This window comes from Falco cherrug, chromosome 5 (genome assembly GCF_023634085.1).
Source record: "Falco cherrug isolate bFalChe1 chromosome 5, bFalChe1.pri, whole genome shotgun sequence".
Lineage (NCBI taxonomy): Eukaryota > Metazoa > Chordata > Aves > Falconiformes > Falconidae > Falco > Falco cherrug.
The window spans coordinates 38,298,142-38,319,862 of NC_073701.1; the positions used below are offsets into that span (position 1 = coordinate 38,298,142).

Consider the following 21,721-nt stretch of genomic DNA (forward strand, 5'->3'; position numbering starts at 1 on the left):
AAAAATGTGGTGCAAGATTATATGAAAGGCAGGAATGGCAGTTTCACTTCAAGCTGAGCAAATGAGAAAAGGAAATAATTCTGGTTTAAGCATAGAATACTGTAGAAAGACTTCACAAAGAAGGCACCACATAGACTCTGACACAGTTTGGCTTTACCAATGAGATGGAAGGAAGGTAGACTTCATCATTTATGAAAAGAGGAGAAGAGTGATATCAGCATCTCCGGAGGTACTCCTGGAGAGAGCATCACTGTAATGACTACTACATCTGAATGACTTCAATTCTTTTCACCTCATGAGCACCCTAGCAGGTCAGACTACATTACAAACCTGCACAAGATTGCAGTCAGAACCCTGCAAGTCACTTCCCTTCAGGTACCCAGGTCTGTCCAATTTTTGCAGTTATCTGTTAAGACCTCTTGGCATAAGCAAGGAGATACATGTACCACAGCCAATGGCTGGCACTGCACCTGAGAGCTATCAAACATTCCCATCTCCAGTTTAGGATCTGCCAGTACTTGTTCCTAAGAAAATGAGCTCTGGGTTATATTTAGCATGTTTGCAATAATGAGAGGTAGCATAGTAGTTGTTCTTCTCCAGCAATTTTGTTAGGAGGCATTAGCATGAGAGCTAGCCGCACAAATATGGCTAATGGGCTGCTCTACCTGCTGTAGATGAATGCTATGGTCAGTCATTCTTAAGACAGCTGAAGGAAGTACAGCTGATATGCCTGTGCATCACAGCCCCTCTTCTTCCTTCAAGTGAAAATTTCCAGTGAGATTTAAGGTGAGGAGGGCCTTTATGTTACGTGCTGCACTCCCACATACATGTTCCACAGGAAAGAGGTGTAAATACTCCTGCAACCATGATTACACTCCTGCTACAGTGTTACACCCATGCCTTTCTTGCCCTCAGTGACTTCATCCTTCATCTGAGTTACAAATGTAATAACTCGTGTAATCAAACCAGCCAGCACAGTTTAACAGCTTTTAACCCTTAGCCAAGCAATTTTAAAATGGGACCTACCAAACTGCAAGTTCATTGCAGCTCAGCGAACAAGTCTTTGCCTACATAATACTGATGTTGCTGCTGCTGCTGCAGTTAAGATTTCTAAGTGTACTGAGGCCACACAAGGCCTTTTAAATCCAGTGTGTGGCTGAGCATCTATAGTGGGCAGGACAAATAGGGTAGGGCAATGGGTGACTGTCCCCATTAGACTCAGCTTCCTGGAATGTTGCACACTCCTCCCTGTACTCTTGGCTAAGGGCTGGGGCAACTGCTGTGGCCTCCTTTCGTCATTGCCCTGGCATGTCATTTGGCAACTGAAAACCTATAGGCTAAAACCTGGATATGTCTGTAGTTAGGAGGCACTGGGAGGGATGCCCTTCCTGGGAAAGTGAAAAAAGGCCAGTGAAAACTTAGGGGGCCAAACCCCTTCCAAGAACAGCTAATGATGAAAACATATGCACTTTATTCTCTACTGTACAGGAGTTTACTAGGCTGACAGTTTTTTACTTTTCTCACACACAGGCAAAGAAAAGATCCTCACTGTCAGTCAGGTATCAAAGAACAGAGTTATTTATGTCTTAAAGTACTTTAGTCTTCTAAAGCTTACCCAAACCACTTGACAAACTGTCCTCTGGCCCACCCTGGCATGCTTCAAATGTAGTCCTCAACCAGCAATTGAAGCCCTCAGGCCCTGAGACAAACAGTTCATGAAAGGTAAGCAACATTAACAGAAGCTCCATCAGCCATGGCACCCCAAAGAAACCTCCTGCCCCAGTGCCTCTCTTTCATCTGCATTTAATACTGAATCCCAGCAAGGAAGGGTGCCACCACACTGTCCTCTCAGAGTAGCCTCTCCATCAGCACTGAAGGCTGGCTGCTCAGACCAGTAAGCAGCTCACACAGAGCGATGCTGAGCAACTCACTCTTCTTCCCCACAGCACCCTGGCACTTCTGCATGCTTTCTGCCCTCTACCTTTTCCTGTTTGTGTGCCAGTGCTCCCTGTGGCTGCTGGTAAGAGGGAGGAAGCAAATGTGATCTGTCTACGCCTCCCCTCCCATTCCAGCCGGAGCCATGTTTGGTACCTTTGAAGGAACAAAGTGTCCTTGGGCAAGTACATGCACAGCTGGTCTGTAATCTACCATCTGACTGGCTGGTGGCACGTCAGGGGCTGATGTGACAGGATTCCAGGTACATTTGGGTTGGCAGGCAACTCAGGGTTTTTGCCACACAGACAGTGATGGTGGAACCCAGACACAGCATAGGCTGCACTTCTGCCATCGCTGAGAACCAAAGCACTGCCATCACACACCATGTGAAGGTCCTTTCATGAAGTGATACTGTTTTGCCAGTTTTCTTCAGAGGTGTAGGGGTGAAGCAGGTACTGTATTCAGATATGGCTGTTTGTGCCATCTTTCCAGAGCAGGAGTATCACAAGGTAGCACTTGGTTTCCAGCAACATAGGCTGTTTGTCTTACCAGAGAGGGAGCAAAAAGGTTTTGAAGAGTTGTTCAGTGTATAAGAGTGCTGTGTTGTAGCTTATGTTTTTTACAGTACATGCTTTGCAGCTGTGCGGTCCATGGGCTGGTGCCAGAGCAGCACTGTCCCTGGTGAGGATGTCATTTAGACTGCCAGGGAAACTGGAAGGGCCAGCTGGTGCCCAGGTTTCCCCACCATATACAAATGAGGCCAGTCACTCAGCACTCCTGCTATCGGAGAGTTAGGAAGTCAGGAATCTGGCTTTGCTGGCTCATGACAGTATATGTATACAGTGTGGGGTACATTCAAGAAGAATACATTTCACCTCTTTTGCCTGCATCTGCCTTATATGATCAGGTTCCAAAAAGAAGGATTGGCTTCCATAGTAAGCATATTAAGTCTAAATCTCTGTCTTCCTGACTGGTTTTTTCTGTTTTGGACAATGAAAATGCAGTCAAGTTTTGGTTGATTCATGTGTGAAGTAAGAAGTAGAATAACAAGTTTAACTTTTGTGTACTGTTTGAGGTTAGTCGTTTGTAACGTCTTACATTTAGTTGCATGCTTAACAAGCCTAGTACACAAGGCCAGCACTGAGAACCTAAGAGCAAGGAGCAGCCTATGTTAGATGTATATATCAAACTGTATAGAAATGGTAAGTAAAGAGAAATGAGCTGGTGTTTTGGGGTTTGCCCAAGCTGCAATAGGAGACATCTACAAGACAGGAAATGTAATAGCCCAAATTACTCAAAGCTGTTGAGAAAAGGGACTGAAAGTTAAACACTTCAGTAATTCTGATGAACTTTCCAGATCTAATGCATATTCATTTATATAAAAATCTTGGAGGGGGGTGGAAGATAGAAAAAAGAAAAAAAGGAAAAAGAAAAAAGAACTACAACCTAAATGGAGGCAAAGGTGTCATCTGTGCTTGTTTCATTTAGTTCCTTAGAAGAAAACAGGCCCTGAAATGCTTGAGTACATTGAAAGTTTTTCAAGGGTGACCACTGTCAGCCATATCACTGGATGAGGACAGGTGTATTTGTTTGCATTTGACACTAATTAAAAGAAAATATTCTTACACTTAGAAACTGTTTTTCTTTTTTTCATTTTACAGGGTGTGCTTACTCTACTAACATGGTGAATAGCTTTAACACTGCTGTGGTATTTTTGGTCATCTTTCTCTCCCCAGGGTAGCAGGCTCACCTAATTTTGGTCTTTTCAATGTTGAAGGAGACACTAGCTCTATTGGGCTAGTATCAGGGACACACAAACCATAAATCCAGGAGAGGACAGAGGAAGAATGCTGAGTGTAGTATTAGAACTTGTTTCTGCAATTCAGAATATCAGCAGACATCCAGAGTGGGGAGAAATGAATGGGCACTATACGTGGGACAGACTTGAGATTGTGCTGACCTTTGAATTGCATTCCAGAGAGAGACTTATGATCATAACACTAGAAGAACTGAGTAATTCACAGGAAACTTCCACCTGGGCCAGTATTCCTTCTGTGACAGAGACCAGTAAAAGAAACACCAAAATGCTCCCTTAGGTTGTAGTGATATCTCTCTACATCAGGAAAACAGCAAGTCATAGAGATTACTTTGAACTGGGGAGCCTTGAATGGATTTTTCTCCTGTGTGTTTATTGATTTCTTTATCTGGACACAATATCTCTCATTTTTCATGTTTTAGGATGTGGCTTCAGCATGACAAATTACAAAAGGTTGAGGAATAGGTAGAGTAGGAGTGGTAGATGTTAAAAATGAGTGATGAACATGCATACTACATGGAGTGCATGCCTTTCACGGAGAAGAATCTCATTTATACAGTTAAGTGTCCTCAGTGTGTGTGTGTGTTACAAAATGGTGCTGGAAAACAAGCTTTCCATGCTGTAGATGAAGTGTGACAAAGTGGCAACCAGCAAAGAGAGTGAATTTGTTGGGGAGAAGGGTTCGCCAGAGTCAAGAAATCGCTCAATATGAGTTATGCATCTTGCTCAACTTTATTAGTTTCTAACACTACTTATATAGAATCGATATACATGCATATTCGTAACGCAAAAATATAATTGGTTATTAGCCTCTAAGCGTGCACAGTTCTCACACCCCTAATTATCATGTCTAAAATAAGCATTCTATCCATGTAGCTAATTGTGTTGCTATGCTTCAGCCTTGTAGTGTGTTACTCCCTATATTCCCATACCGCTCCCTATCTTTCTTGGCCCTGCACCTGCTTTCCCAGCAGCTGTAGCTTGTTACAGCCACGGCCTGTTGGCACAACATAATTACTTCGTCTCAGGATTCAAGAATAGCTCAAGGCTACCTTTCTTGTTAACTTCAGCACAGCAACTTCAGTACAATTCTGATTACAGGCCTATTCTAATACCAGGCCTGGATTATGCAGATCTTCAGAGATTCTAAGGCCACGCTTCTGCAGCCATTCTTCTACATGAACTAATTCCCCTTTCCTGTAGCTGAAGAGATGTGAAGAGAAAATATGGGAAGCAGAGGGAATGATAAGAAAAAACAGAGAAAAGCGAATCGGGAGTCTTCAGGGCCAGAAGACGCCTTCCTATATAAAATATCTCAACTGAAAGATGCTAGGAAAGAATTAACTCACTATTTTTAGATCCTATCACTCACACAGACCTTCCCTTCTAGAGTCACTGTGACTGAGACAGAACCAAATGCCAATGTCAGCATCACAAAGGGTTGTCAGAGTTCACAAAGATCTCCCTGAGCCCTTCTTCTTGAAGGGGTCTCCTCTGTCTGTGTGTGGATGACATGTATTCAGCCATGATGAGCACAGGCAAATTCTCCATATTGCAATTATGCTAATCCCATAACCCCAGTGGGCCCTAAGCTATGAAATGGAGGACTGCATGGATAGCCAGAAGAAAAGAGGTCTAGATTTAACAATCATGATGATTGATTTTCAGAGTCATGAAGTTGTACCAAACTAACAACAAGAAATGTTGTTACTGGCAACGAACACTGGTGAAAGGAAAATATATTATATGAAGGAATGATGTGAGGCTTTGTAAAACATGGAGGTATGCATGCACATACCTAACATAGCCATTGCTGAGCATTTCACATACATGATTAATTTTAATCCAGTTAGCAGTGATCTAAAAGGAAATATTTTTGAATGAGATAAGGATGTCTGTGACAATAGGAAGCAACACTCAAAATAGAGAATAGAAAATACAGGGCATTCTAGAATACTGTGCTAAAAAAAAACCAGCCCTTTGTAGACTCACCAGAAATATTATACTCTTAGAGTCAGGCATAATAAGGTTATAGAGAAAAGTGAGTTTCTTAATGAGATGACAACATAGATGTGATTTGCCAGATGGTTGACAGTATGTGAAGCAAAGAGGAGCATAAGGACACGAGGGCAACCTGTCAGTTGTTACAGTTAGCAGTCGTTTCTGAACGCTGCCATTGTGCCCTTGCGATGTGACCTCAGCACTGATGAGACGTGGTCATCAGAAGCTTAACAACGGTCCGCAGAGGCCTGAAGGCCGCCGGCTACCCGCGCAGTGACGTGCTCGGCCGCTCGCAAAAGAAAGGTCTGTGCGCCGCCGCGACGCACAGAGGGGGAAGATGCCGGGAAACGGCGCTCCAGGGGCACCGGGGCTGGGGGACGGCGGGCGAGGCGGAGGCGGGCGAGGCGGAGGCGGGCGAGGCGCCCCGCCGCGCGCGCGGAGAGGGGGGAGGGGGCGCAGGCTCCGCCCCCGCTAGCCGTACTCGCCCCTGCTCCCAATCAGGTCGGCTCCCCGCGCATAAAGCGCTGCGCCGCGGCCTGCCCTGCGTTGCAGTTAGGTAGAGAGAACGGCGGCAGCATGTCTGGCAGAGGCAAGGGCGGGAAGGGGCTCGGCAAAGGGGGCGCCAAGCGCCACCGCAAGGTGCTGCGCGACAACATCCAGGGCATCACCAAGCCGGCCATCCGGCGCCTGGCGCGGCGCGGCGGCGTGAAGCGCATCTCGGGGCTCATCTACGAGGAGACGCGCGGCGTGCTGAAGGTCTTCCTGGAGAACGTGATCCGCGACGCCGTCACCTACACCGAGCACGCCAAGCGCAAGACGGTCACGGCCATGGACGTGGTGTACGCTCTCAAGCGCCAGGGGCGCACCCTCTACGGCTTCGGCGGCTAAAAGGCCTTTCATTTCCCGGACCACCTCGAGAACCCAAAGGCTCTTTTCAGAGCCACCCATTTACTCCTTGGAAGAGCTGTGTCGTGTCACGCTCGTCTTTGTTGTCGTATACCGCCTCCCTTCCCGGCTCCTGCCCTTCCCATGCTCGCCCCCCGTGTTTGGTTGTTTTTTTATTTTCCCCCGAGCTGCAGCCGCACTAGCTACCCTTGCAGTCCAGCTCTGCGTTCTGTAGCCCGCTGCTGCAGCATTGCCCCTACCAGCTTCCTTGCTTACCCTTCGCAGCAGCCGCTTTTGGAAAAGCTCGCTGGGCGCGCTGCCCTGTAAGGCAAGCAGAGTGCCAGTTTGACTCTTCTCGAGGTGTTTAGGGACGCCGCGGAGTCCTGGAAAGTGCTGGGCCGTGAAGGGCAAACCTAGCGTGCCTCATCAGCGGCTTTGCTCGGAAAAAGCACGGGGGTAAAGGAACAGTGCCTCTGCTCGAACTACATAAAAAGGAGAAAGCAAAGCCCGGCTCCGTGTCTCGCTAAGCTCTCCTCCGCTGGAGGGCCGGCGGCTCCTTCCTTTCCTCCTGCTCGCTTACATATGAAGGGGGAAGCTGCCGTGACCGCGCCGGGTTCGCTGGCGCCGGCAACGGCCTCATCGCTCTTGCGCGCGGCTGGGGCGGGGCCGCTCCGGCGGCGACCGGGTTACGCGCCCTCGCTCTTTCGAAAAGCCCGCGCGGGCAACGGCTGGCTGCAGGCGATTCCGCGCTCCGCTCCGGCAACCGGGCACCGCCCGACTAGGAAGCTGCGGGGACCACGAGATAAATCGCAGGCTTCCCGGCCGCGCCTCAGCTCTCCAGCGTAACCCGAGCCAGGACGGCTCCGGAGACGAGACATACCACATACACATCTCACGCCCCCAACGACACGGCTCTCCCGTGAGAAACGCACGCAACACCGGTCCCCTGCTGCCCACTCGGCAGCAGTCAGCGTCTCGAGCTCCTTTCTCGACACTGTGGGTGGCTCTGAAAAGAGCCTTTGGGTTTCGCTTCTCTGCTCGGGACGTTTCTGCGGCCGCGGTTTACTTGCTCTTGGCTTTGTGGCTCTCTGTCTTCTTGGGCAGCAGCACGGCCTGGATGTTGGGCAGCACGCCGCCCTGCGCGATGGTCACCTTGCCCAGCAGCTTGTTGAGCTCCTCGTCGTTGCGGATGGCGAGCTGCAGGTGGCGGGGGATGATGCGCGTCTTCTTGTTGTCGCGGGCCGCGTTGCCCGCCAGCTCCAGGATCTCGGCCGTCAGGTACTCCAGCACGGCCGCCAGGTACACCGGGGCGCCGGCGCCCACCCGCTCCGCGTAGTTGCCCTTGCGCAGCAGCCGGTGCACGCGGCCCACGGGGAACTGCAGCCCGGCCCGCGACGAGCGCGACTTGGCCTTGGCCCGCGCCTTCCCGCCCTGCTTCCCGCGGCCGGACATCTTCGGTCGATTACCCCCTCGGCACTAAGGCCCAGCCACTACAAGACAAACAACAGGTGAGTTGCCTGCGCCCTGAGGCCCGCCTTTATATCCCTTCCCTTTGCGCCGCCGGCGGCTCCCGATAGGCCGAGGAGCCTATCGGGGAACGCGCACCCAATCACCAAGCGAATCTCGTCCCGACCAATGGCGAGGGGCGTAACGCTGAAACGCCTCCGCCCGCGCTCTCGAAGCGGCCAGTGACGAGGCGGGAGGGGCGGGCTTCAGCAGGCGGCTCCGCCCCGCCGGACCGCCCGCTCCCGCCGCCGGAGCCCGGACCCGCGGGGCCGAGGCGCCCCGCGTTTGCTTGCATTTTCTCTTTTTAAAATTTTTTAAAGCAGACGGGCCGGAAAAGTGCCGGTTGGGGGCGCAGACCTGAGGAGGTAGAGACAGACGTCTAGGGTGGCTGTGTCAGTGAGCAGGAGAAAAGGAGGGGGGCTACTGGGGGAGGGGAAACGCGGTACGCATCCCCCCGTTGTTTGACGAGGAGCCTTTTCCCCGCGGGAAAATTTCGCCCCTTTCCAACACCGCGTCACGCTGAAGCTTTCCAAAACGGCACACGCTTCCCTGCACCGGGAAACTGCCACGGCTCGCTGTGCCCCGCAACTCAAACGCAGAGGGACAACGCAGCCACACACAGCCCCTGCTCACTGCTCCACGTTATACCTGAAATTGCAGGTACAAGTGATCCCTATATTTCTCTTATCCTCGTTTTCAAGGTGCAATTCATATATTCAAGTAGCACTTATAGAGATTAAAAGGGACAGATGAACTTACGTTTTATGATATGCTTTTTTAAACATGTTTTTCAATCTATGTTTTCCAATGGTCGTCTGGTTTCCCTTTGTTTACTTTATAGTCCGTATGGTACAGCAGTATTTCAACGTGTTTAAATACAAATAATCATATCTTCCACATAAGTGTTATCCTTGTTATCTCTACATAGCAAAATACATTAAACAGGAAAAAAATCCAAGTTGATAAGAAATTATCACTGTATAAAAAGAAGTATTTGTTTTGAAGTCAAAATAATTTTAAAAAAGAAAGTCAATAAGATGCTAAGGATTACCGGAAAAGGAAAAGATATACAGTGATAAAATGTTGTGTTTGGACGGACAGAGCACACAACAAAAGGTTAGGCGGTACGTACCTGTGGCGGGACTTTTAAATTTTGAATCCACCAATGAGAAGAAGAATTTACCAGTCCGCCTATCAGAGGAAGAGCTAGTCCTATATATACCCCTCCAAGAGGGGCACGGAATCAGTTGTTGTGGTTGCGTTTTAGCTGTTCACTTCATAGTGATGGCGCGCACGAAGCAGACGGCGCGTAAGTCGACGGGCGGGAAGGCGCCCCGCAAGCAGCTGGCCACCAAGGCGGCCCGCAAGAGCGCGCCGGCCACGGGCGGCGTGAAGAAGCCGCACCGCTACCGGCCCGGCACGGTGGCGCTGCGCGAGATCCGGCGCTACCAGAAGTCGACGGAGCTGCTGATCCGCAAGCTGCCCTTCCAGCGGCTGGTGCGCGAGATCGCGCAGGACTTCAAGACCGACCTGCGCTTCCAGAGCTCGGCCGTGATGGCGCTGCAGGAGGCGAGCGAGGCCTACCTGGTGGGGCTCTTCGAGGACACCAACCTGTGCGCCATCCACGCCAAGCGCGTCACCATCATGCCCAAGGACATCCAGCTGGCACGCCGCATACGCGGAGAGCGTGCATAAGCCCATTTGGACCCCTCTCATATCTTTGAGAGAAAAAAATTTAAACAAAAAGGCTCTTTTAAGAGCCACTCCATTTACAATAAGAAGGGCTGTTGCACTTAATATATCCACCTACTTTTTAATTTTTGCTTTTTTTGCGCTCCCAATACCGAATAATGAAAAAACGTTAGGCTTGATAAAGGAAACACTTGTACCTGCAATTTCAGGTATAACGTGGAGCAGTGAGCAGGGTGTCCCTCTGCGTTTGAGTTGCGGGGCACAGCGAGCCGTGGCAGTTTCCCGGTGCAGGGAAGCGTGTGCCGTTTTGGAAAGCTTCAGCGTGACGCGGTGTTGGAAAGGGGCGAAATTTTCCCGCGGGGAAAAGGCTCCTCGTCAAACAACGGGGGGATGCGTACCGCGTTTCCCCTCCCCCAGTAGCCCCCCTCCTTTTCTCCTGCTCACTGACACAGCCACCCTAGACGTCTGTCTCTACCTCCTCAGGTCTGCGCCCCCAACCGGCACTTTTCCGGCCCGTCTGCTTTAAAAAATTTTAAAAAGAGAAAATGCAAGCAAACGCGGGGCGCCTCGGCCCCGCGGGTCCGGGCTCCGGCGGCGGGAGCGGGCGGTCCGGCGGGGCGGAGCCGCCTGCTGAAGCCCGCCCCTCCCGCCTCGTCACTGGCCGCTTCGAGAGCGCGGGCGGAGGCGTTTCAGCGTTACGCCCCTCGCCATTGGTCGGGACGAGATTCGCTTGGTGATTGGGTGCGCGTTCCCCGATAGGCTCCTCGGCCTATCGGGAGCCGCCGGCGGCGCAAAGGGAAGGGATATAAAGGCGGGCCTCAGGGCGCAGGCAACTCACCTGTTGTTTGTCTTGTAGTGGCTGGGCCTTAGTGCCGAGGGGGTAATCGACCGAAGATGTCCGGCCGCGGGAAGCAGGGCGGGAAGGCGCGGGCCAAGGCCAAGTCGCGCTCGTCGCGGGCCGGGCTGCAGTTCCCCGTGGGCCGCGTGCACCGGCTGCTGCGCAAGGGCAACTACGCGGAGCGGGTGGGCGCCGGCGCCCCGGTGTACCTGGCGGCCGTGCTGGAGTACCTGACGGCCGAGATCCTGGAGCTGGCGGGCAACGCGGCCCGCGACAACAAGAAGACGCGCATCATCCCCCGCCACCTGCAGCTCGCCATCCGCAACGACGAGGAGCTCAACAAGCTGCTGGGCAAGGTGACCATCGCGCAGGGCGGCGTGCTGCCCAACATCCAGGCCGTGCTGCTGCCCAAGAAGACAGAGAGCCACAAAGCCAAGAGCAAGTAAACCGCGGCCGCAGAAACGTCCCGAGCAGAGAAGCGAAACCCAAAGGCTCTTTTCAGAGCCACCCACAGTGTCGAGAAAGGAGCTCGAGACGCTGACTGCTGCCGAGTGGGCAGCAGGGGACCGGTGTTGCGTGCGTTTCTCACGGGAGAGCCGTGTCGTTGGGGGCGTGAGATGTGTATGTGGTATGTCTCGTCTCCGGAGCCGTCCTGGCTCGGGTTACGCTGGAGAGCTGAGGCGCGGCCGGGAAGCCTGCGATTTATCTCGTGGTCCCCGCAGCTTCCTAGTCGGGCGGTGCCCGGTTGCCGGAGCGGAGCGCGGAATCGCCTGCAGCCAGCCGTTGCCCGCGCGGGCTTTTCGAAAGAGCGAGGGCGCGTAACCCGGTCGCCGCCGGAGCGGCCCCGCCCCAGCCGCGCGCAAGAGCGATGAGGCCGTTGCCGGCGCCAGCGAACCCGGCGCGGTCACGGCAGCTTCCCCCTTCATATGTAAGCGAGCAGGAGGAAAGGAAGGAGCCGCCGGCCCTCCAGCGGAGGAGAGCTTAGCGAGACACGGAGCCGGGCTTTGCTTTCTCCTTTTTATGTAGTTCGAGCAGAGGCACTGTTCCTTTACCCCCGTGCTTTTTCCGAGCAAAGCCGCTGATGAGGCACGCTAGGTTTGCCCTTCACGGCCCAGCACTTTCCAGGACTCCGCGGCGTCCCTAAACACCTCGAGAAGAGTCAAACTGGCACTCTGCTTGCCTTACAGGGCAGCGCGCCCAGCGAGCTTTTCCAAAAGCGGCTGCTGCGAAGGGTAAGCAAGGAAGCTGGTAGGGGCAATGCTGCAGCAGCGGGCTACAGAACGCAGAGCTGGACTGCAAGGGTAGCTAGTGCGGCTGCAGCTCGGGGGAAAATAAAAAAACAACCAAACACGGGGGGCGAGCATGGGAAGGGCAGGAGCCGGGAAGGGAGGCGGTATACGACAACAAAGACGAGCGTGACACGACACAGCTCTTCCAAGGAGTAAATGGGTGGCTCTGAAAAGAGCCTTTGGGTTCTCGAGGTGGTCCGGGAAATGAAAGGCCTTTTAGCCGCCGAAGCCGTAGAGGGTGCGCCCCTGGCGCTTGAGAGCGTACACCACGTCCATGGCCGTGACCGTCTTGCGCTTGGCGTGCTCGGTGTAGGTGACGGCGTCGCGGATCACGTTCTCCAGGAAGACCTTCAGCACGCCGCGCGTCTCCTCGTAGATGAGCCCCGAGATGCGCTTCACGCCGCCGCGCCGCGCCAGGCGCCGGATGGCCGGCTTGGTGATGCCCTGGATGTTGTCGCGCAGCACCTTGCGGTGGCGCTTGGCGCCCCCTTTGCCGAGCCCCTTCCCGCCCTTGCCTCTGCCAGACATGCTGCCGCCGTTCTCTCTACCTAACTGCAACGCAGGGCAGGCCGCGGCGCAGCGCTTTATGCGCGGGGAGCCGACCTGATTGGGAGCAGGGGCGAGTACGGCTAGCGGGGGCGGAGCCTGCGCCCCCTCCCCCCTCTCCGCGCGCGCGGCGGGGCGCCTCGCCCGCCTCCGCCTCGCCCGCCTCCGCCTCGCCCGCCTCCGCCTCGCCCGCCGTCCCCCAGCCCCGGTGCCCCTGGAGCGCCGTTTCCCGGCATCTTCCCCCTCTGTGCGTCGCGGCGGCGCACAGACCTTTCTTTTGCGAGCGGCCGAGCACGTCACTGCGCGGGTAGCCGGCGGCCTTCAGGCCTCTGCGGACCGTTGTTAAGCTTCTGATGACCACGTCTCATCAGTGCTGAGGTCACATCGCAAGGGCACAATGGCAGCGTTCAGAAACGACTGCTAACTGTAACAACTGACAGGTTGCCCTCGTGTCCTTATGCTCCTCTTTGCTTCACATACTGTCAACCATCCGGCAAAACAGTTTGTGGGCTTCTGTTATTTGACTTGTTTTTCAGAAAATCAATAGAAAATATTTTCACATGCGATTAAAATATCGATGTATATGTTACAAACACAAAGTAGACCTGTTTATATTTCTCTACTAAGAACCAATGCTGAGCATATGAAATGTTGGCTTGTCAGCTGTAAATCGAGTTTCAAAATGGTTTCCAACTTTGGCAGGCTGTAGAAATCACTTTGAACAGGCTGCCATAGCCTTTTTTCCTGTATATGCCCTTAAAGACTTTAAAGTATGGGGAGCCTTAGAAAGCAATGTTTCAAGCAGGTCATATTTGACACTTTTCTGAATTACATTTCCATTTAGTTATGACTCATGTGATTATCTTCCCCCACTCTCTCTAGTTCAGTATGTTCTGAAGAATTCACCTGATAATCTTATACCTGCAAGGGTTAAAATCATCAGCACAAAAAAACCCCCAAACAACAAAGTGGCAGTGTTTATGCTGCTGGGAAACATGGTCCCCTGAATTTTGGGAGTTTACTCACAAATTCCAAGAGCCAAAAACTGGGTGGAAGCTATTTTGACAGCTTTGCCTCCTTGCGCTGCCTGTTTGCAGCCATTTAGTTATAGGTAAATCGTTCTATTTTCTTATGTAAATATTCAGTTAAAGGATTCATCACAGTGGTATTAAAGGATAAGAGTTGCCTCAAGAATTCAAGGAGCAATGTTCGTGGCTCTCTTGTTAGCAATTAACATTTTATGTTTGCGTAATAGAATGTGAAAAGAAAAAAGTCCTGTCATATTCTTATATTATACATTTATTTTATTAAAATCTTTTTTTTAATCCTAGAACTGTAGCATTGATTAACAAATGGGTTTAAATTAGCCTTCAGTGCTCGGACAGTTGCACAGTAGTATGAATTAGATTAACTGGTATCAATGGATTTGGGGAACTCCATGTGCTGCTTTTGCCACAGGGAGCAAAGGAAAAAAAAATCAAATACATTAGGAGTTTCACAAGCATCCTTGTCTTCCCTCACTTCTATATCAAAGCTTTATCTGCTTGTGCTATATCTGGAGTTTCCAAAATGCAATTAACTGCCAGTTGCTTAATGGGCAAGAAGGCCTCATTCATATCCTAACCCTGCAATTCTGGAAGAAGTTCTAATATGATTTTTAGAAAAACACTGTATGTCACTTCATTCCTGAAATAGCTTTGGTAATCTGTGACATGCAAAACTACTCTTTCTACCCCATACTTATTATTAGATCTATACTGTCCACTAAACTTAAATTGTTCCTTCTTATCTTTCTCATCCTTGTGCCACTGAGTGAGCTCCAGCAGCAGCCATTAGGTCTAATGCTGTGTCAGAAACTGCTCTTGCTCCACACGAGGGAAAAAGAAAAATGAAAAGTTTCAGTCCATTAGAGCTTCTATATGCAAAGCAACAGGGTTTCCATCCTCTCAAGAGTGCTACTGGACAAAGGCTGGAAGATATAGTAATAGTTTTCATCTGTATTTGAATGGTGTTTCTGTGATTTAAAAAATGGTTCCATTTCCTGATAATGAGGCATGTCCTGTTGTATGGAAAAAAAATATGATTTTGACATGTCTTTCAAATGTGGAATACATACTCTTCTGAACATTTTGTAGTGTATATCTCACCATGAGCTACAATCTATATCCAAAAATTTGTCAGAAGAACAAAATACAATTGCCCTGCACAAAGCCAAGAGTATCACCATTGTGGAAGCCACAATTCACACTGAAGAAATCAGTTGCTGTTCATTTCAACATGGTGATAATGGAACTAGTGCATTAACACTTATTTAGGACATTTTTAATTTCCTAGTAATTCAGGAAAAGAAATGTCAGTAGGTGCAGAGGAAAACATTGGGGGCCTATGAATTTTAAACAGGAGGAAGCCGGGATTTACGATTTACTGAGCATTAGGACACCTGCATCTGGCGACAGCTTTGAAAAAGGACATTAAAACACAGGGTAACAATCATTTCATACTACCTACCCCAATCTTCCTTGGAACAGGGGCAAGGGTAGGTGTCCAATTTCAGTAAGTGGTCTACATAAAGTTAAATCGATCCAAAGCAAGTGTGAGGTTCTGAGTCAAAACTTGAACCCACCACATTCTCCTGTCAATTGTTCTTTTATTATAGTAACTTCCTAAAGAAATTCTGGATAGGATCTCTCCATGGGACTGTGCTAATTCATAAAAATGTTTATTTCCTGGAAGGAAAGTAACAACGTTTTACTAAAATATTTCAGTATTTTTAATTACATTTGCTGATTCTAAAAATGAAGGAAAGGTGGATGGAATGGTGATACCCAAATACAAATTCTGCCCCAGGTGGTAATTGGATATCAAAACTTGGGGGGCCTTCCTGCTGTACCTACGTAACTGCAACAAGTTCCTGTGTTGAGCACATGCTCTCTGTACTGGATTACACTCTATTATGGTTGAAAAAAAGAAATTTTACTCTACAGTGGCTAATAAAGTAAAATCCATTTACTTGATTATAATCAAAATATTTGGATAAATCTAGGATGTTATACTTGAATATCCAGAAGCAAAATGTGACTGAATAAAAGAGCCAGAGGTAAGCAAATGAGCTGAGTTAGTTCAACAACACTGTTCTTATTGTCTGGTTTGTGCTAATCTTTCATTTGACCTATGTTGTAGGAAGACCATAATGTTTTTTTCCTATGAGAACCCACAGCCTGATGCTACCCATCTGTTTTGTCTTGTTCACAAATCTCTCTCATAGTGGCCTGAGATAATCTACAATGTACAGAAATTTATCTAATATGGTGCAATGAGGAGCTTGAGAGATCAGAATCAAATCTTAAAACACTTTCCAGTTTCCAAGTAAATAGAGAAACGATCATGACAATGAAAGCAAAAAAATTAATGTTCCTTTTCTATTTCCAGGTATATCAGAGTCCGTTTCTGCCTTAAACAATTTGGGAGAAATAAAAAGATTAATAGGAACCTTGCAGACTGACAAGGATGAAAATATTCCTTGTTGTACAAGGCCAGAGAATTGTCAGAAAAGAGCCACTAAATGTGAATAGCTTAAAACAAACAAACCACTTATAAACAGGTATCAGTGGACTAAAGAGTTACAAAATGTTAGCTCCACTACCTCTAAGAGGACTTGAAATCTCCATTCTTTATGACCATGGGCTCAGTACTACTCGATTAGAGAAAATCTTTTCCTCAGGGTGTCAGCAGTTTTGATACAGTCCTCAATTATGTCACTGAGGACCTTAATCCTCCCCCATTTTAAGAAATAACCATCAAAAAACCATTAATGGATATTAATATTGGTTTTCCATTTCAGTGTTTAATCAATACACAATGCACAGTTCTGCAGTCTCACACGTTGCAGTTTTGTCAAGCTCGTTATCTCAGCCAGATCACCCAAAACATGTATTCACCTTCGCTTTACAGGCTGAAATGCATTCTCTGGGAGACCTCACTAAAGCTCTATTACTTCACACATTTCACCTTCAAGAACAGAAAATAAGCGGGTGTGTTAAATTCCTTGAATAACACTAGTCCTTGCGTTGATTGAAGCCCTTCAGCTTTTTCAATTAAACACCTGTAATCGGAAAAGAATTTCTCGAATGTCGCATGGAGATTCAAATCAGCGTATTTTCACAGTCCCAGGCAGCGGGAACTCTACGTTGTATTGTCATTTCTTTCACCCTGTTACACCTACTTTTATCCTTGAATAGGTCTGTTCACCCGTTTTTATGAGCTGATGATAGCCTGGTATCTATTTTAGGAAACACAATATTATTGCAGGCAAAGTGTTATTTGTTTCGTATTAAAAAGAAAGCAACATATCATTGAAAACAAAGGAAGAAAGTGAAAATTCATCCATTGTTTGGAATATGGAGCTGGCACTGACCCGGGGAAGGAACCCTCTTGAAAAGTTTTAAATGCTTATCTTACTTTTGAAAGGAACAAAGTCGTGAATCACCAGATGCTGTTATCAAAGCAAAACACAACATCAACATTCATTCATTCGAACAGAGAAATCAGTTTTGCATAACAAAGTGTCCTAATTACAGAACACACCCTCAACTAACCGGATTTCCACCTTTAAATCCCCGTCCTGTTCAAATTTCATTACACCCCAGATTCTACTCCCCAATCAATTTTAACAAATCACGATGCAAAGTTTTTATACGTTTTAAGGCTCAAATCTGGTCTATTACTACTGAAACTATCCTGACTTTTGAATTTAACAAACGAAAGCGACTAAGTTAAGATCCAATGACAGGAGCATCAGCCTTCAGAGGGGCACGTAGGTGCTTTGTTCCATTGAAATACTTAAGAAGACGTAAAGTTACACTGGCTTTCACACGGAGCTGCTAAACCAGAAACGTCTCCCCAAAAGGCATTAGCTCAGACACCGTGGACGCGGAAGGGACACTGAGCACATTCAGCGATTTCGAAGGGACGCGGCTTGGCCGAGGGAGCCATCTCTGCCCCCGCGTTCGCCACCACGGGCCGAAGCTGTGTTACTTCCTCGGGTTTAATATCAATTTATCCTGAGAAAACCCGTTCAAACCATACCGGGTTTTTCCCTGCTCTGCAGAGGACCTTCTAAAGTACAGGATTTCAGGCCGGCTGTGCTCATTTATGCCAAGGTATACTTTTAATCTAAAAGGTAAAAGGAAAGTTTCTCTCTCCCGAGGGCTCAGCGGCCCCACGCTGAGGAGTTTCTGGGGTCACTTTTGCCTCATTTGTCCTCCTTCCGACGGGAAACTCCGTTAACGGGTAGCACACAATCCCTGCTCCCCGCCCGGGAAGAAACGGGGTGCACCGGTTGTAAATTTCGGGAGGAAAAAGTCATTTTTGTACCGGGAAGAAACACAACCGGCGCGGCGGCGGGCGGCGGGGCGGGGCGGTCCGCACCAATCAGTGCGCGCGGCGCTGCTATAAAAGGGGGCGCGCGGCAGCTGCCGCTATTGTTCGTGCTGATACCGTAGAGGTGCCATGTCTGAGACCGCTCCTGTTGCCGCGCCCGATGTGGCTGCCGCCGCTCCGGCCCCGGCCAAGCCTGCCGCCGCCAAGAAGCCGAAGAAGGCGGCGGGCGGCTCCAAGGCCCGCAAGCCCGCGGGCCCCAGCGTCACCGAGCTGATCACCAAGGCCGTGTCCGCCTCCAAGGAGCGCAAGGGGCTCTCCCTCGCCGCGCTCAAGAAGGCGCTGGCTGCCGGCGGCTACGATGTGGAGAAGAGCAACAGCCGCATCAAGCTGGGGCTTAAGAGCCTCGTCAACAAGGGCACCCTGGTGCAGACCAAGGGCACCGGCGCCTCGGGCTCCTTCCGCCTCAACAAGAAGCCTGGCGAAGTGAAGGAAAAAGCCCCCAAGAAGCGGGCAGCCGCGGCCAAGCCTAAGAAGCCGGCTGCCAAGAAGCCCGCCAGCGCCGCTAAGAAGCCCAAGAAGGCGGTGACAGCAAAAAAGAGCCCCAAGAAAGCTAAGAAGCCGGCAGCTGCCGCGGCCAAGAAAGCGGCCAAGAGCCCTAAGAAGGTGACTAAGGCTGCTAAGCCGAAAAAGACGGCGGCAGCCGCGAAGAGCCCGGCCAAAGCGAAGGCGGTGAAGCCCAAAGCAGCCAAGCCCAAGGCGGCCAAGCCCAAAGCGGCTAAGGCGAAGAAGGCGACCCCAAAGAAAAAATAAATGGTGCTGAAAAAATCCCGTCTGTCTTGCAGATAAACCCAACGGCTCTTCTAAGAGCCACCCAAACTTTCCCAAAAAGAGCTGAAATGCCATTTCTTACGCTTTGCGCGTGTGTGTGTGTGTGTGCGCGCGTGCGCAACTTCCTTTACTCGGCACTGCTTTTTGCTTAATTATGGTCGATGTGGAAACAGCTCAAACTTCCGCGCTTTTTTTCAGGGGAGCGGACAGCCGTACTGCGGTGGTTCCCGGCGGCACAACTCCTTAGCGTATACCCGCGGGTGTGGATGCAAATAGCTTCCCGGTTAGCCGCAAGAAATCGGTGAGCCCGAAGTCCTGTGGAAGTTCGGCAGCGGTCACGGCACCCCGGCTTTCGGGGGGCGAGGTGCTGGGGTCCCGTGGTGTCTCCGATCAGCCGGGGGGCGAGGAGACGCTCGGAGGCCCCCCCCGGCCCCGACCGGCCGGCTGGCTCCGAAAAGCCCGCGCCGCGCGCGGATTGGCCGCCACTCTGGGCTGTGGCGGTTCCCGGGTTAAACTGATGCTCCGGTTCTTTTCTTCACTCAGCGGAAGAAGCTGATGAACTTCCTGGGGACGTGCTCGCCTGCCTATGGGTTTTTTCACTCTCAGAGCAGGTCTGCCTCCTGCAAGCTCGCTTCCTTCCTTGGAAATGGCAAGGCGAGCGGGGTCCGGGAGGCGCGGGTGTCGGGGGTTGCCTTTTGAGCGTCCTTGGTGCTGCCCGCCGGTCCCCGACTTCGGCTCTCAGCCTCTTGCGCCTGGGAGCTGCCGGGCTCGGCTCTTAGCCGGGTGCCGAGGGCTCATTTTTGCAACGGAGAGGCTGGGGAGCAACGCTCGGCGGAGTAGGAACCCGACCCAGAGCCTCCCGCGTGTCTCCCTCGACCCTGCAGCCACCTCCTTGCCCCAATGACTCGACCGTACCCTCCTTCTGTCGCCTTTACCGCGCTGAAGCGATGCCCTTCACTCTGCCTGCAGTAAGAAGCAGTCAGGGAGAAGTGACGGGGGGAGGGAGGCCCTTTCCTCACTTTAGTTGCAGTGCTGGTGCCACCGCTTCCCCAGCGGACAGGAGAAAGGGAAATCTTGTGGAACAATCCGCTCAGCGGTCAGCAAAGACGGCTGATCTCAAGTCCGTAGCTGTTAACTTCGTATATCTGAATGGATTACCCAGGAACGGGGTCCCAGCAGTCTAGAGGACAAATGGTGGGACTGGACTTTGCCGGTATTAACGTTGTCACAAAGACTGTCGGTGTCCTAAATCTCTGTACTAAATGGGAAATAAATACAAAACAGAGTAGTTTTATTTTTATGTTTAATTAAATTGATCATTAATTGGGTTTATTTATATAAATATTATTAAATTTATATTTAAACCACCTTCCTGAAACACTGCTTTTACTCTGTCTGCCTTGCCTCTTCTGGTGTGTCTGAGTTTTCAGTCCTTGCTTGGCTTTGACCTCTTCCTCTATAACATACAAACCTGCATACATATCCCACTTTTTTTTCCTGAAAGTATTGAGCTGTACCCCTTCATCCTGACAGCCTGAATTCCTGAGCCCGTGAGCTGTGCCACTATTTAGGATAGAGATGCTCCTACCAAGGCTGCCATAAGTGGAGGGTGTTGGTAGTCACTCCCACTAATTCTCAGAGTTCCACCCAACAAGGTGCACTGACCCAAGGTGAGTGGGTCAACTGCAATTTTCCAGCCTGCTCCAAGTAGTTGGAGGGGAGTAGACCTTGACTGGGTGCAGTCAAGCAGCAGGTATGCTGCTGTAGCAAACCTGATATTCATGATTAATATTTTTACATCTGAGCCAGAAAAGGCAAAACCTAGTAGCATGGGCAGAACTGTATCACACATATCCCTTCTAATTGAATTGACCTCGGTGGGATAGCCCTGGGATAAGTCCAGGTAATGACAGCCATTCACTCTTGGCCTATTGCAACTTACCTTCCCTGCTCACTTGGGGGAGTCATCAGGGCGTTTCTTTCCCTTTTCTAAGAGGTAAGAGGGGAAAACTGAAATTAGTTATAACTTTTTAAAGGAAATTCAGTTACTTTTGATATTGCAGTAGCTGAGATTTAGAAAACTAGTATGTTACTGAATGTAAGCTATGATGGAGATCACTGGCCTTATGTACATTAATACCAATCTAATAATACTTTTTACAGGCAAAGACTACATAGCTGTGGCTTCAGCTAAATAGACTTAATAGTCCTTAGCAGGAGATAGCTGCCAAATAATGTAAGAGAATCTTCCATACTACAAAAATTAAGTCTATGTGTAAGGAACACTGAATGGACTAGCTATATAGGCTTCAGTGGGTATGCTATTCAGTACAGGGACAAAATCAACATCAAATAAAAAAGTCCTGTTAAACTTGTAAAGCTGAGCTGGACAGCATAACATGGGTAGCTACTGGATTTTTTTTTCCCAACTGGAAAGAGTGCCGTGTAAAAAAAGCAAGAATGGCCTGAGAAAAATCAGCTTTCAGGGACACATGTAATGTCATGTTTATGCCAATTGCACCACTGGCACATTGGTTAGTACCCCTAATTCATAATTTTTCATCCTTCTTCCCCCTCAGCTTCTGCACTGCTAGCCCTGTGGATGCCATCTCTTCTCAGCTACAGGAGCAGATGTGCACCACTCCAGACTGATTCTCCTTCAGAAATAACTTATCTTCAATTTACAGAGTCACTGCCACAGTGTCCAACCACTATGTGTCCCTCAGGGTCCCACACCATCTTCAACAGGCCATTCTCCATTACTTAAGCAGTTTTATATCCTGGTCATCAGAGAAGTTGATATCTTAAGAAAAAATCATGGTATACTATTCTGCTGTCATGGTTCAAATTTCTAGCTAATCTGCTGAGCTTAGGTTTGACTGTGTGATTTATGATTGCAATGGAAAGGGAATACACCTCACTTTGTTGTATGACATCCTCTTTGGCCATCTGGGCTTTAAATTCTTTCTCAAACCTATTAAGATGCTTTGTGAAACTGGAGAAAGA

At 49.7% G+C, this 21,721-nt stretch overlaps 6 protein-coding genes across 6 annotated transcripts; 4 read left to right on the top strand and 2 right to left on the bottom strand.

The window, feature by feature from the left end:
- Positions 1-6,301: 6,301 nt before the first annotated feature.
- Positions 6,302-6,699, top strand: LOC102055265 (histone H4). The gene has a single exon (XM_027808362.2). The coding sequence runs from the start codon at positions 6,329-6,331 to the stop codon at positions 6,638-6,640; it is 312 nt and encodes a 103-aa protein (XP_027664163.1). The 5' UTR covers positions 6,302-6,328; the 3' UTR covers positions 6,641-6,699.
- Positions 6,700-7,634: 935 nt separating this feature from the next.
- LOC129736229 (histone H2A type 2-C) lies at positions 7,635-8,136 on the bottom strand. Its single transcript, XM_055712423.1, has one exon. It carries the CDS (start codon positions 8,087-8,089, stop codon positions 7,700-7,702), a length of 390 nt encoding a protein of 129 aa, XP_055568398.1. The 5' UTR covers positions 8,090-8,136; the 3' UTR covers positions 7,635-7,699.
- Positions 8,137-9,339: 1,203 nt separating this feature from the next.
- On the top strand, positions 9,340-9,865 carry LOC102054920 (histone H3). Its single transcript, XM_005441302.4, has one exon. It carries the CDS (start codon positions 9,428-9,430, stop codon positions 9,836-9,838), a length of 411 nt encoding a protein of 136 aa, XP_005441359.2. The 5' UTR covers positions 9,340-9,427; the 3' UTR covers positions 9,839-9,865.
- An 815-nt stretch (positions 9,866-10,680) lies between these two features.
- Positions 10,681-11,184, top strand: LOC129736230 (histone H2A type 2-C). The gene has a single exon (XM_055712424.1). It carries the CDS (start codon positions 10,730-10,732, stop codon positions 11,117-11,119), a length of 390 nt encoding a protein of 129 aa, XP_055568399.1. The 5' UTR covers positions 10,681-10,729; the 3' UTR covers positions 11,120-11,184.
- Positions 11,185-12,119: 935 nt separating this feature from the next.
- LOC129736232 (histone H4) lies at positions 12,120-12,521 on the bottom strand. The gene has a single exon (XM_055712426.1). The coding sequence runs from the start codon at positions 12,488-12,490 to the stop codon at positions 12,179-12,181; it is 312 nt and encodes a 103-aa protein (XP_055568401.1). The 5' UTR covers positions 12,491-12,521; the 3' UTR covers positions 12,120-12,178.
- Positions 12,522-18,006: 5,485 nt separating this feature from the next.
- On the top strand, positions 18,007-18,763 carry LOC102050287 (histone H1.03). Its single transcript, XM_005441357.3, has one exon. It carries the CDS (start codon positions 18,017-18,019, stop codon positions 18,695-18,697), a length of 681 nt encoding a protein of 226 aa, XP_005441414.2. The 5' UTR covers positions 18,007-18,016; the 3' UTR covers positions 18,698-18,763.
- Positions 18,764-21,721: the final 2,958 nt, after the last annotated feature.

Bases quoted from the DNA above. Each gene is read 5' to 3' on its own strand.
- LOC102054920 (XM_005441302.4), top strand. From the start codon at position 9,428: ATGGCGCGCACGAAGCAGACGGCGCGTAAGTCGACGGGCGGGAAGGCG.
- LOC102055265 (XM_027808362.2), top strand. From the start codon at position 6,329: ATGTCTGGCAGAGGCAAGGGCGGGAAGGGGCTCGGCAAAGGGGGCGCC.
- LOC129736230 (XM_055712424.1), top strand. From the start codon at position 10,730: ATGTCCGGCCGCGGGAAGCAGGGCGGGAAGGCGCGGGCCAAGGCCAAG.
- LOC129736232 (XM_055712426.1), bottom strand. From the start codon at position 12,490: ATGTCTGGCAGAGGCAAGGGCGGGAAGGGGCTCGGCAAAGGGGGCGCC.
- LOC129736229 (XM_055712423.1), bottom strand. From the start codon at position 8,089: ATGTCCGGCCGCGGGAAGCAGGGCGGGAAGGCGCGGGCCAAGGCCAAG.
- LOC102050287 (XM_005441357.3), top strand. From the start codon at position 18,017: ATGTCTGAGACCGCTCCTGTTGCCGCGCCCGATGTGGCTGCCGCCGCT.